The sequence below is a fragment of the Trachypithecus francoisi genome, unplaced genomic scaffold (assembly GCF_009764315.1).
Source record: "Trachypithecus francoisi isolate TF-2019V2 unplaced genomic scaffold, Tfra_2.0 Lachesis_group11, whole genome shotgun sequence".
NCBI classification, from domain to species: Eukaryota; Metazoa; Chordata; class Mammalia; order Primates; family Cercopithecidae; genus Trachypithecus; species Trachypithecus francoisi.
In genome coordinates, this window is record NW_022681456.1 from 128,409,753 (window position 1) to 128,424,139 (window position 14,387).

Sequence of the window (14,387 nt, forward strand, 5' to 3'; positions counted from 1 at the left end):
CTGCCCTCTGGAGGCTGGGAACATGTTGGAGCCATGAATGGAGCCATGGGATGAGAACAGAAATGTCCAGAGTCACCCCCTGCTGTCTCTCCAGCCCCAACAGTCCCCTGTACTCAGCACTTCTTGTTTGTATTTACAGACTAATCAAACCCAATCCATCCGCACCGTGTTTCCTCAACACTCACTGATGGCTATTAATCAGCAGGCCAGTGGTGCTGCTCCCCACTGTGTGAGCGTCTTGTTAATGATGGGGAGAAGACTGCCAAATGACCAGCGTGGCTCCAGATGGACGGAGAAATATGGGTCTTGCCCAGACCAAGGAGGCAAGGGCATCACCACCATCCGTCTGGCATGGAACAGAGATCCCTGGTGCTTGATAACAAGAACTGGGCAGGCCTTCTCTCTGCAAAGAACAGTGTTCAAAGTTCTTCCACGTGCCCCCCACCTCCCTTCATGCAGATGATCTGGGAAACTGAAAACAGGGTAAAAGGAGACCTCGGCGGGGAAGGAAGGTTGCCTAGCTGTTCCTGCATTAAAAGACCTATGAGATGGTCTATAGCAGCGGCAGGAGGGATTTAAGCTACATGTCCTGAAGTATTTCCCGAAGAGAAGGCTGCTAAGCACTCTCCCAGGACAGGAATGTGATCTATGACTCACAGATCTTTTACTCTAAGTCCCCTGCTCAACTTGCTCTATGTTTATATACATGTATGCACAAGCTTGACTTTTCCATCAGTACACACCATTGAGGGAACCTGGCCTAGTATTTATTTGGTGAAACTTGGTGTCCTCTCCCCTGGGTGCTGGGTCATAGTGCTGACCGGGCATCGCCTGAACTAGCTGGATTAGCACACATGTCAACAAGCCTTTGCTATCCAGACAATGTGCCAAGCTGTAGGTAACAGGCTGGGGACGCCAAGTCCCAAAGGAATTATCGAGATCAGTAATAGCCTAGTGGAGCACACTCTAAATGCCAAAGGCGTGGCTCAGCAGGAACCTAGCAACTCAGAGGGAGGTGTCCAAGAAGCTGATCATGGAGGCTCCAAGTGGGGAGGGGAGCTTGCAGACCTGGCTTGAGGTGCACCTCATGGTTGTTTGGTTTCTAATGGGAGAGTTTTGGGCAGGCCCAAGAGGAGGCATTTTGGGGTCCCTCAACTGCTCTCTTGTCCCCAGAATCTGTCCTGAAATGGGTACCCAGAGCCACAGGTTTGTTAGAACTTGTCACATGGAGAACAGGTAGGGACAAGGTCTTGAGGAAGGGGCATTCGCAGAGTCTCTTTTGCCCCCCAGAGCCTCTCACAGGCCAAGGACAGGGCTCCGGGAATCCCTACCCCAGTGGAAAGCAGGGTCAAGGAAGGTATAAGAGTTCACCCACCGGCCCTGAGATGGCATTTTATCTCCCAAGAGCTGCAGGCTCAGCTGCCCAGGCCCTCCTAGGCCAGGACCTTCTGGACTGAACACAGGCCCCAGTCCTCCTCCCGTGCAGGCCCAGGCTTAAGGGTTTTACATAGTGAGCAGTTCTCAGGGACCCAAATCTTGAGCCTCCCTGGATTAAATGAGGCTGAGCCCCTGAGTCTAGAAGTAACTGAGGGGCCTCCTTCCACCCTCTACCTCCATGTGGGGCTGCAGAAAAACCAGCAGGAACAAATACGGCAATTGAATTTTTACGGTTTCCAGATGGAAAGAAAGGAAATTTGTTTTAAAGGCTGTGTGGCATGATGGTTAGGAACAATTGGTGAAGGTTTGAATGCTAGCTCAACCATCTACTAGCCTGTGGCCTTTCACAAAAAAAAAAAAAAAGAAAGAAAAGAAAAGAAAAAAAACAACAACAGGGATGAATGAGGGTTGATTTGATTCTTAAGGGCCTAAATCATCTGGAGAATGGGGACACGCAATAACAGCAACCTCACAGGGTTGACCTGAAGAATAAATGAACCGATAATATAAAATGCTTGGAACAACACCAGCGTGTAGTAAGCGCTAAAACGAAACAAGCAAGCCAAAGAGCTGGCTATTATTACTAAACACCCTTCCGGCAATGGCAGGGCCATCACTTCCACATAGGAAGAGATTACAGCAGCGCGTACGTGGAAGGAAGATCTTCAAGACTTGTTTTGAAAACAGAGTTGCATGGCAGGCAAACTTCTATTCCTTTTTCAATGTTTTTTTTACACTGTAAGAGGATCAGGGACATATTTTCTTCATAGAGTTTACATGAAATGATATGTATAATGTGCTTAGAACTGTGCCTGGCACTTAGCAAGCACTCAGTAAATGCTACTTATTTATTTGGGGTGGCTGGAGAGAGTGCTGGAGATTATAATGAAAGATATACAGTAGGGGCACCATTAGGCCCCCACTGTAGACAGGACGCCTCTTCTTAGGAGGCTCTGTTCTGTTCCATAGGCAACATTAGTCTTCCCTGCTACGGTATAAGACAGGCATTTAGACATAAGAATTTCCAGACAATCAATCAGGGTGTCAGACCTGGGCCAAGATCCCAAGAAAGATTCTTGCAGCTCTTCCTCCGGAGGTGCTCATTGGTCTAAAGAATGCACATCATGACCTCTGAAAGGTCCTTGCTGCCTCAGGACTCTGACTGCAAGCATTTGAGCTCCTGGTCCAAAGACCAGCACTATCCAGCCCACACTGGATGAGCTGGGTTTATGGCTGGGGAGAGACACGGGAGCTGGAATGTAAAACAAACGGACCGTAAGCACCTCATGTGCTGTCTCTGGCCGTGGAGCATCCAGACACACACTTTCGCCTGCTCCCCTGCTCCAGGCCTGGCCCGGCCTCCCCCGGATTGGAGAAAGGGTCAGAGGACTCAGGGACACTGGGAGCACTCACTTTACCATGGTAAGGAGTTGAACGCACTACGCTGCCTCTGAAAACAACGAAACAGCAAAGTCAAACTCGCCCCATTAGCCACCCACTCGGGACACTTTACCTCGTGGATCCCAAAGTGGGCATAGGAGTCGAAGTAGTAATCTCTCGAGGTCATCTCCTCCGGGTTCAGCAGCTTGGACATCTTGCCCCGTCCCGGGCAACTGGGTTGAGTGGACACATGATGGACGCATTGCACTGGCTTAGCAGGGACGACGGGCTGAGGGGGCTGGGAGGGGGGGCTGTTCACCTGAGGGGAAAAGAAGGGGGTCTGGTGTTAGGAGAGACAATGAGGTCCTGCCCTTGGGGCTTGTGGTCCTCTTTCCTTCCCCCTCCCTGAGCCCGGCCTCAAGCAGCCACAGCAGCCCTTCCTGAAAGACAGGCAGGTGAGCCCTTCCAGCTCCCGGCTGCTGGGCTCACGGCTGTGATCTGCCCAGAGCTGGCAGGCCACTGAGGAGCCACGCAGATCCAGATTTCACCCACTTTCAGCTCTTATGAGCTTCTTGACCTGAGCAAACGCAGGCCTCAGTTTCTGTATCTGTGAAATGGGGAAAATAGTACTTTCCTTTGGAGGCAAATAGGAAACATTCAATAAAGGGAAATGCGTAGCACAGCATGGTGCCTGAGAGTGTAGATCCCAGAGCTGAATCCCAGCTCTGCCATTTCCTAGCTATACAACTTTAGGCAAACTTATGCACTGCTCAGTGCCTCAGTTTCCTTGTCTCTAAAATGGGAATAAAATAGTCCCTGCCTCCTAGGGTTGTCCTGAGGATTAGACAAGTTTGTATTTCAAAGTGCTTAGAAAAGAGCCAGGCATACAGGAAGAGTTTGTTAGAGGAAACGAAGTCCCACCTGCATCCTCAGGAATGTGAACCCATGGGCTTCTCCTCACTCAGCAGGCAGCATCAAGCTACAAGAGGAGATGGCTCCCAAAATGCAGATGTCTTAGGTTCTGATGTCTCCTACCTGTTGTCTTGCCCCCTAGTTTCTGATTCACAGTTCTACCCTGAATTCAGCACTGTGGATACCCACACTGATGGCCTCCACATGACCAATTATTGCTATTTCTGGGTGCCCCAATCCTGAGGCCCAGCCCAGCTCCGCCACCCACTGCTGCTGCCCATCACTGTCGGCTCCCTGGTCCTCCACAGGCTAGGGGGAGCAGGGAGAAGGAGATGGGGATCCACAGAGCTTCTGGAGCCCAGAGACAGCAATTGGAGCCCAGAAGCTCAAACGCTGCAACAGAAGCAGTTATGCCAGGAGACCTCCTCTGCCTGGAGTGCAGAAGACCCAGATGTGCAAGGCACAGTGAAGGCCTCAAAGCTACGCAGAATTGAAAGATCAAAAAAGGAGTATTATCTAGTAGTCAGTCCTCTAGGACTGGGAATCTGGGCTCCTGGGTCCTATCCTGGCTCTAGTAACATTGAAAATAGGTACTAGGAGGCAGATAGCAAAGTGGCTGAAAGTACAAACCGTGGAGCCACTGCCTGACTCTGAAACCCAGCACTTGTTGGCTGTGTGGCCTTGGGCAACCATTTGTCATCACTGTGCCTCAGCTTTTCCTCCTCTAGAGAATGCAAATCATAATAAAACCTACCTGGAAAATGTGTCCACAAGTTTGGAGGAGTTAATATATGGAAAGACTTTAGAACAGGCTGGAACGTAGTAACTGCTTATTATTATTACATAAATCATGTCCTTATTCTATGTCTCGATTTTCTTGTCTGTGAGCTGGGTCAGCTCAGACTTACTGTCTCCTTTCTAGCAAGGGAAACAGGGCGATCCTAGGACACAGCGAGATCAAGAAAGTCAAGTGATTTCATCCCCTCCGTGGAATCATTCAGCACAGCCCCCAGACTGTCCTGTGTCCAGGGCTGCAGGGGGGTGAGCTGGGGGGAGTGGGATGGTCCCATTTTCCCAGTGTATCTAGGCTACCGCCCTTGGGAAATAAACACACTTCCCAGTTTAGCAACATCAGATTTCAGGTCGGTGAGATCCCGGGCGGGCTGGCAGAGGCGAGTGGGGCTGCCTCATTAGAATGCAGCAGGTGTGCCCACCCTCAGCTTGGGATGTTGGTCACGGTCTCTGAGTGGCTAAAAATAGACTGTGTCAATTGCACACTCCTGTGCAGGCTGCAGAATCACCTCTAAAGCCGACGAAGGCTCTGTGCGTGAAGCTGACCCCAATATTGACTCCATTTAAATATGTGAAGGAGAGGAAAAAGTCCTAGCTGGTCTGGGCATTGTGCACGGTCAAGGTCACAGAGGCCTCCTGCACCCCTTAGCTGTCACTCCACTCTGGTTCCAAGGCTCCCTTTTCCATGTGCTTCCTGAGACTCCACAGGCTAAGACTCCCAGGAGGCTGGGTGGGTGGGAAGCAGCCGTGGCCTGTGATCCCTGAATATTCAGCTACATGGGGTGATGCTTTTAATTCCACAACTGCCTACTGAGAGTCTGTAACAGCAAGGCACCGTGCAGGTCCCGTGGAAGAAACAGACGTATGGGAACTGCCCTCCTAGCACCCTGTTTTCTAGATTCTAAGACCCTTATTGTCTCTGATAGATGCTGGAATAAGGTTTGTTCTACCAGAGAAGTTCAAGCAAATTGTTCTGGAGGTTCACAGGAAACAGAATTCACTTTAATGCAGCGTCAGGAAGCCCTCGGATGGCAGGAGGTAGGGTGAGGTGGGAGCTTTTTGAACAGCTTTTGGCAGGTGGAGGAAGGGACGGCTTCAGCAACAGAGGCGGGAGAGCAGTGAGTTTGTTTGGGAGCAGCTTGGCTGAGATGGTGAGAGATTCAGTTGAAAGGAAATTATGGCCAGGCTAAGAGGTTGTAATTAAATACAAAACACAACGGGGAGCTATTGCCAGTTTGTAACCAGGGAACCAGCGACTTCTGTGTTTGGGCTCTTCTTTAGGAAGATAAATGTGGTAGGAGCACACAGGACGGGCCAAGGAAAATAAGGGAACAGAGGAGAAACAAGGTATGAACTTTGGAGGCTATTTTCAAAGTCCAGTCAAGAAATAACGAGAGCCTGAACTACTGGGGTGTCCGAGGGGCTGCCTGACAGAGAAAGTGCAGAAATAGACTTTACAGGCTTTGGCAACTGACAAAATGTAGGGGAAGAGAGAGGAGCTGGAATCAAAGATGACTTCAACATTTCAAGCCTGGGTGACTAGGGAAATGGTGGTGACATTAACAAAAATAAGCCAGTCAGCAGGCAGAGCAGGTTGGGGTGGGGGGAAATAATGAATTTCAATTTGGATATGCAGAGTTTGAAATGTCATTGAGTCATATAAGAAAAGATGTCTAGCAAGAAGACATTAATGCAATTCCAGACAATAAATAACATAAACAAAATTAAAAGGCAAATGATAAACCGAGAAGTACATTTTAACATATATGGCAGACAAAGGTTAATGCCCTTCATACGTAGAGAGCTCTTACAAGCCAATACAAAAATAGATGAACACCCACAATGTAATACTGGGGAAAGGATCTGAGAGTCTGTTCACATGAGGCAAGTACATGTGAAATACAAATGGCAAGTTAATGTGCAGGAACAATGTTTCACCTCACTCGAAATCAGGTAAATACAAATTAAAATTAAAAACTTACAGCTCTTAAATACCAGATAGGCTCTTCTCCCACCAGAACTACCAAAGCTCTGCATATGTAAGAGCTGCAGAGAAACTGATTCTTTCACACGTTTCTAGCAGGAATGAAAATAGGTCAAGACTTTTAGAAAGGCAGTGTGGTAAAATGTACTTAAAGTGTTAAAGAGCACAAACCCATTCACCCAGCAATTCAAGTTTCCTGGACTTTATCATAAGGAGACAATCATGCATAATCATAACGATGTACCTGTTAAGAAGTTCATGACAGTGCTGTCCTCAGTGACAAAACGTCGGAGTCAACTTAAATGTTCCACAAAGTGAAACACTAAACTGTGGTGTAGCCACATGATGGAATACTATGCAGCCACTAAAGGTATTATGGGAAGAGTGTTTGATAACACAAAAATATGATTGTGACAAATTGTTCCGCCACTTCCAGGCTGCCCTTCCCCTGAGGATGTGTGACCCGAGCATTGTACTCCAGTGTCCAAGCAAGGGCTCTGGAACAAAGTCAACCTCCATCCAGCCTGGCTGGGGCCCTCCGAACTTCAGCCACCGGGGAGGACACTGCTCAAGAAGCTGTGCAGATCACCTTACCACTAGGGCTGAAGAAGGCTCTGTGTGTGAAGCTGACCTCAGTATTGACTCCATTTAAATCTATTAAGGAGAGCAAAAAATCCTAGCTGGCTTGGGCATTGTGCACAGTCAAGGTCACAGGGGTCTCCAGTACCCATAAGCTGTCATTCAAGGTTCTCTTTTCCATGGGGCTCCCTGAGACTTTCCCCAACAGCCAACTTATGAAGTGTCTGCCGTGTGCCATGCAGGAGGCAAAAGGATGCATGGATTTGGGGGCATTCATTTCAACAGCCACAGGTCATGGGGACAAATAAATGACTGGCCCAGACCCTGGTCCACAGCCTGGCACTCTGTCCATTGACTGACAGGCGTGCCATCTCCCTGAAGGCTGGAAGTGGGTGGGAAGCAGCCGTGGCCTGTGATCCCTGAACATTCAGCTACATGGGGTGATGCTTTTAAATTCTACAACTACCTACTGACTTCTACAACAGCGAGGCACTGTGCCAGCCCTGTGAAAGAAACAAGAGATATATGAGCATTCTATGGATCCCATGCAGGCAAATTGGAACCCTTATAGGAATCCAGATGCATCTCCGAGAGATACAGATGATTGTTCAGCTGCACCTGAAGGCTCTTGAGACTTGAGGAGCACAGGGGATGGGTCTTGGGAGATGACAGTGGTCTCTTCCGTAAAGTCAGAAGGCTCAACTCCTCCCTAAGCCACACTGGGCAAGCAGAGTCTCTGAGGGAAGGTAACTTGCAAACTCCAATCTTGTACACATAGGTTGAGAAGTCAGCAAAAGGATTTGGAGTCACACTCGGATGGGCAGCTGGACTCTCAACCTTAGCGCCTTGGTCTGCCCATGACTGCGGCTATCTCAGCTCCAATTTGCTCCCTGTGCCCAAGTCCCTCCCCACTGGACATTCCAGTGCCCCCAGTCACCTCCAGGGTGACTGTGCCCACATCACCCTGGAGGTCTGGCCCTGCCTGCTCTGCCCTGGAATCGGTTCTGGTACCTGTTTCTGCACCATTGCCTCCAACCTTGTCCTGCCCGGTTCTTGGGCTCCAGGGCAGAGAAAGCGCCCTTCCTTGCTGTTTCCCCACCTCCACCCAAAGGCCCAGGCCCAGGGCCCTGCTACTTGCTGGAGGTCTCCTGATGTTGCCTGCCTCCCTGATATGCTGAGAATCACCCTCCATTGTCAATACTTGTGATTTGCCTTCCACCCTCCACACCAGCAGCTGATCAGGACTCCCCCAACACAGTGTTCTACCTCCAGACTGGCCTTACCCAGGGCAGCTTCAGCAGTTTTTCTCCCTAATAAATAAAGTGTGATCGTCTTAGTCTACCCACACTACTAGGGTGAACAGGCCCTGGCCCCACTAAATGCAGAGGTGGAAAGTTGTGGAAGCAGCAGAGCTGGAGACGGGAGGAACCTGGCTTCCTGACGAAGGGGCATGTGAGCTTGTGAGCTGGTCCTTGAAGGGTGGGTCGGATTTCCACAAGCAGGGGTGGGGATTCGGGGGAGCATGTTTGACCTAACCCACATCCCTTGAAAATGCAGGTAGATGGCAGATGGTGATGATGGTGATGAGACCTAACATTGACTGAGGGCCCACTGCACCCCAGGCACTGCTCCAAGCACTTCACAGATAGACACCATCTCATGAAATCCTCGTAGTAACTGACATTTACAGATAAGGAAACTAAAGCTCACAACGTCCAGTCATTTGCCAGGGCCCAGAGATAGCAAGCAGCACAGCCAAGATGTCAGCCAGTATCTGTTTTATGCCAAAACCTGTGCTCTTGAAACTGATGCCATGGTTAGCTCAGTTCAGCCCAACCAAGCTTAACTGAGCTACTGCCAGGAGCCAGGCCCTGTGCTCAGAAAAGGGTAACACAGCTGGCCCAGGCAGGAAGCCCAGTCTCGAGGGCAGAAAGACAGTCAACAGGCTATAACTAGACAGAGGAGAGCGCTTCTGTGGAGGTAGGCACAGGCAGGCACCTCTGCAAGGTGACAGAGTTCAAAGAGAGCAGACAATAGGCGTCAGGGTGCAGATGGAGAGACTGAGGCCTACAGAGGGAAAGGAATGTGTTTAGGCTCACCTAGGGGAATCTAGGTCCAGAGGTGGATCTGGATCTGGAACCTCCAAGAGAATAGGAAAGAGGTGGTGGAGGAGAGGAAAAAGAAGCTTTAAGGAAGGAGAGTGAAGGTGCTGGACATCCAAAGCAAGGAGGCAGCCTGCAGAGGGCAGAGGGAAGCCAGCGCTCTCTGCACCAGGCAGCCAAAGCGAACCTAAGCCCTTTGGGCTATAAATGGCTCCTGCTGGCACTAGCCCAAGCTTTAAAATGATTTTCATGAGAACAAGCGGCTCCACTCGAGGAGCCAGATCCTGCTCTGTTCTCCAAATGTCAAGAGAGCTTTTTCTAACCTGAGTCGTCTGTCCTCAGCAGCCACCTGCCTGGCCTGGAGGGCCCATGGAGGGAAGAAAGAGGATCGCAGTGGGAGGGGACACAGTAGGGGTGGCAGGAGGAGGCTTCCAGCCTGGGCCTCACCCCACTCTTTTGCCCACCGCCTTCACCTTCTTCTCTCCTTGCCCATCTTCGCGCCAGCCCCCCTGCCCAGTGTCGCCCTTAGGTACTCACCACACCTCTCTTCAACCTGTGTTTACTCACCAGGCTGTGATCTAAGCTGTGGCTCCTGTTGAGGATAATCACACAAAGGGTTAGCTCTTCTAGCACCATCTGCCTGCCTTTAGATAGGGACCAGAGGTTTGCAGAAAAAAAGAACATTCTTATGTGAAATGTCGGGCAGCAGCAAGACAAGCAAGGGCTCTGCTGGGCATTGGGACCTCTCCTATCGCCTAAGAAAGCAAATGTACAGCTTTATTGTCTGCCTTTGGCCAGGATGGCCCTACGTCCACCCTCTCTCTACTCTCCTGCACTCCTGTGTCTTATCGTCGGGGCTGGAAGATGAAGTCAGTCCCCTCAGAGGGGTGTACTGTGCTAGGGCAGGTAGCTCTAGCTTGCTGCTTCTTACCCTAGGGACTGGAAGCCCAGAGTCTGGGGGCAAAGGGGAGGAGGGTCAGGGTTGTTCAGGCTTCCCTGGACCACACTGGAAGAAAAATTGTCTTGGGCCACCCATAAAATACACTAACAATTGCTGCTGAACTGAAAAATAAAAATCAAAACAAAATCTCATAATATTTTAAGAAAGTTTGTGGATTTGTGTTGGGCCACGTTCAAAGCCATCCTGGACTGTGTGCAGGCCGCAGGTTGGACAGACTTGGTCTAGGTGTTGCCAGTCCTGCGAGATGGCGTTTCTTCTGCACGTAGACTTCCGGGCTCCGGTTTATTCTTCAGTAGTCTATCTCATGCCCTTCATAAGACTTGGCTTCTTAGGCACAGACACTCTGCAGATCTGCCTTTTCCAGGCCTGGATGTTGGGGGCAACCCACTGATGCCTGTCACAGAGGGTCGCTGTCCCCTATTTGGAACGCCCTGTTTTATAGTATCTCTGACTCTAACTCTGGGATCTTGGCAGAGCCCATCCTCACATAGGGTTTTCTTACCTTAAAGTCAAGGCCCCTCAAGGCTGTGTTTCCTGGAAACCTTTCTCTTAGCTCCTGCTGCCCACTGCTCTCAGTCTCCACCCTCCCACTCTGGGAGGCCTCCCAGGACCCTCAGCTGAGCCAGGGTTTACAGAGGGGTCTAGGGCAGTGGTTCTTGAAGTGTGGTCTCCAGACCACCAGCATCACCAGGGGGCTTGTAAGAAATGCAGATTCCCAGACCTTGCAGACAGAAACCCATGAATCAGAAATTTTGGGATGGGACCCAGCAGGTGATTCTGATACACCGTAAAGCTTGAAAACCACTGGTCTAGAGTAGCACTTTCCCACACTGTATGCCACAGAATTGGTACTCCTAGCAAAGGGTTCCATGGCAAGCAGGTTTGGGCAGATAAGCTAAAGAGAGACCTCTTTTAATTTTTAGACGGAGTCTCACTCTGTCGCCCAGGCTGGAGTACAGTGGTGTGATCTTGGCTCACTACAAGCTCCACCTCCTGAGTTCACGCCATCCTCTTGCCTCAGCCTCCCAAGTAGCTAGGACTACAGGTGCCCACCACCACGTCCAGCTAGTTTTTTTGTATTTTTAGTAGAGACGGGGTTTCACCATGTTGGTCAGGCTGGTCTCAAACTCCTGACCTCAGGTGATCCACCTGCCTCGGCCTCCCAAAGCGCTGGGATTACATAAAGAGAGTTTTTAATTGCAATACTTTTAAGCCTTTACAATGCTAAAACAAATGATTTTATTATAGTATACATATTAAATATATTATATAAATATTATATAACATAAATCTTCTAAAAGGAATTAGGACATCTACTACTATCACATTTACGGCTGTGACACACTTTTTTCTGAGATCTATAAACATCTCTAGAAATTAACGTTCTGAGAGAAACAAGCTGGGCTCCGATTTCAAACAGTATTTCCATTTTATATCCATGTTGGCCATGGCTGGTGGATCTCCAGTCCACCGCAGACCGAGGAAATCAGGGTGAGGCTGAGACCCAACGCTGTGCATGTTAACAAGCTCTCCAGCTGGTGCCTAGGAACCCTGTCCTCGCAGTGCTGAGGACAGCTTCAGGCCTTCTCTCTTCCCCTCTGAAGCCCTGAGCTCTGCCGTAGCTCTCAGATGGTGCTGCTTCAGAGCCAACCGAGATTCCCAGAGCTGGGCCAAGGACGTCTGGAAGACAGGCACCCAAGACCACAGAGAACACGTTCGCTCTAACAGTAGAGGGACTGGGATTGGGTGTGGGTACTGCCACCTTCAGGCTTTGCGACCTTGGGCCAGTCACTGGTAGGGACTTGCAGTCCTGACCAGGGTCACTGAGAGGCTCCACGTGAAGGCCGCCTTCAGCAGCTGCACACTGTGCATGGGCGCCTCCTGCCAGCCCTGGCTGTCTCTTTGTGGTACAACAGCAATGTCTGCTTCAAATCAAAATGGCATTGCACCCACACAGCACTCCCTCTGTCTCCTGGATCCTTAAGTGCTGAGAGGGAATCTATGGGATTTGTTGGGCCTGACCTATTTTTTAAATAAACTAGGGCTGTTTTCCACTATTAGTCACTTGCCTCCCAAGCCTCCACATATTAAATTCACTTCTTGTATCCTCAGATATTTTGGCTGCAAGAGATGTCAGGTTAATTGGATGCTTGGCTCTTCCTCTTTAATGGGCTTAAAAGCAGACTTCCCTGTGCATTCCCCTCCTCTTCCTCCCTCTTCCCTCCGCAAGACAAGGGAGCCTCTGCCCCTCCTTTGACTTGAAGAGAGTTACGGAGCCCTGGCTTCCCTCTCCACTCTCTTTTCCAGGCAGATGTGCAGAAAGACACAGCCAGTGTCCTCTCTTACCCTCACCTTGCCTGCAGTTAGACTACACTTTTAGTCCCAGATTTGGATCAAATCATCCCTGTGGGACCTGTGCTACGCTCACGACTCTCTTCACCCCAGGCAGGAGTCCTCACAGGAGTTTTTCCTGTCCCTGCTTCATAGGCACACAGCCAGAGACAGCACCTGTGGGTTCTGGACTTACTTCTCTCCTTCCCTGTTCATGCCACTGTGCAAAGGCCATTGAGCCTTCCCTATCCTCAGTTTCCTCTTCTACAAATGGCAAAGATTTTCTGACCCGCCTCTTTTGTGGGGCTTTGGTGATGACTGGAAGATGCTGAGTGTGTAAATATTCAGAGGAAATTCTAGCGTGTGGCACAGGAGTACGAGGCTTCCCGCTCTCGCCGGTCTGACTCTGTGCCAGGGTGCTATCTTTAGATGCTCTCTGGGCCCTTTCCTGGCATAGGACACGGTGGCTTTGGCTGCCCGTAGAGCCCTGTTCTGTTGGCTGCTTGGCCCTGGCCCCTGTCCTTACACATTGTGCACTCTCAAGCCTTTGGTTCTGCCCTTTTCTCTTCTGAGCTTTCTGGGCATTATGGGATTATGGGATTGTTATCTTTAGGAAGGTAGCCATCATGGAAAATCAGTCATTTTCTTCAGCCCCTGATGCTTGGGTCTCTCCTGCTCCTGTTTTGACCTCCTATGGCATCTGCTTATCTGAAACTATGGGCTATGTTCCCATTTATTTTGTTGGCAAATTGTCTCCAGAAGATTACCTCACAATTGTAGGTGTTACTTCTACAACAAGAAGTAAATTCCTTAAGACTAGTAACCAGATTTTATATGTCTGCGCTTCTCGCTTAATACTTAGTATAAAGCTAGGTAATAAAGACGTGATAATGGCACCCTTACACTTCATCTGGGTCAATGTTGCCCTTCATACATTTATTACGGAAGTCGAGTGAAGGAGATCCTTTCCCACCATATAAGCAGAGAACATTCACTTCCCTTGAGAGGGCAGAGAGGTGGCAGGAAGAAAGACAAAACTGGGAAGAATAATCCTCAGAATCCCAATAATACTCAATACTCTTTGGAGGGTTCAATGGTACTCAAAATGTCTTTACCAAGAAGTGTCTTATCTCCTGGGAGATAAGGAGACTTCTAGGAGAAGAAAATATCTTGCAAACATAGAATGCAATTATTAAGCACCCACAATCCCACACACTACCAGTGGCTCCAAATACAGATCTAGGTGTATTTGTTAGACATTTTCCAACCATCTCTTTGCACCAGTGTAGTACAAGTGCTCTCTGCAGGTAATGATGCCACGGTTCAGAGAAGCTGACTGACCGATTCAGCCCATATAGCACAACTGGTGAGGAGCCAGGAGCTGGCTCCTCATAAAGTCTCAGGCCTCATGATCTGGCCATTGAGCTGATGGTGGAGAAAAATGAACTATAAAATCGTGTTATAAGACAGAAAGAAAATCACAAGTTGCTGGCCAACATCATAGCCATGGCAACTTAATCTAGATTCTCACCTGGTTTCCGCAGACTCTTTCTAGACACCTTCCACCTAATTCTAGCAAACCCATCTACTCCAAATAAATATATTTCCACTCGTATTTTTAGAAGAAGTGACTGACTACTTTAACCAGAAATTCCAATGTACATATTCGCTGAAAATATTGGCATTCCAGCTAGAGAGGGAATAACGTCAGCCACTGGGTAATATGCAGGTCTGCTCCAACGGTGGCCTCATATTAGCCAATACAGATTCCAAGAAACTGGATTTTTTTAAAGCACTCCCAAGCAACCCAACAATGAGTTAAAAAGCCAGATAAAAGATAAGAAATAATAGGTTTTGAGATACTGAACATCAGGCAATAGAAAACCATGATCCCTGAGAGATAACAAAA

The 14,387-nt window shown here is 49.3% G+C and overlaps 1 protein-coding gene across 1 annotated transcript in view; it reads right to left on the minus strand.

The window, feature by feature from the left end:
- Positions 1-14,387, minus strand: part of PRMT8 (protein arginine methyltransferase 8) — a 97,964-nt gene that overhangs the window by 51,379 nt on the left and 32,198 nt on the right. The window contains exon 2 of the mRNA XM_033223187.1: positions 2,951-3,136. Coding sequence (XP_033079078.1) covers positions 2,951-3,136 — 186 coding nt within the window. The remainder of the gene's footprint in view (positions 1-2,950; positions 3,137-14,387) is intronic.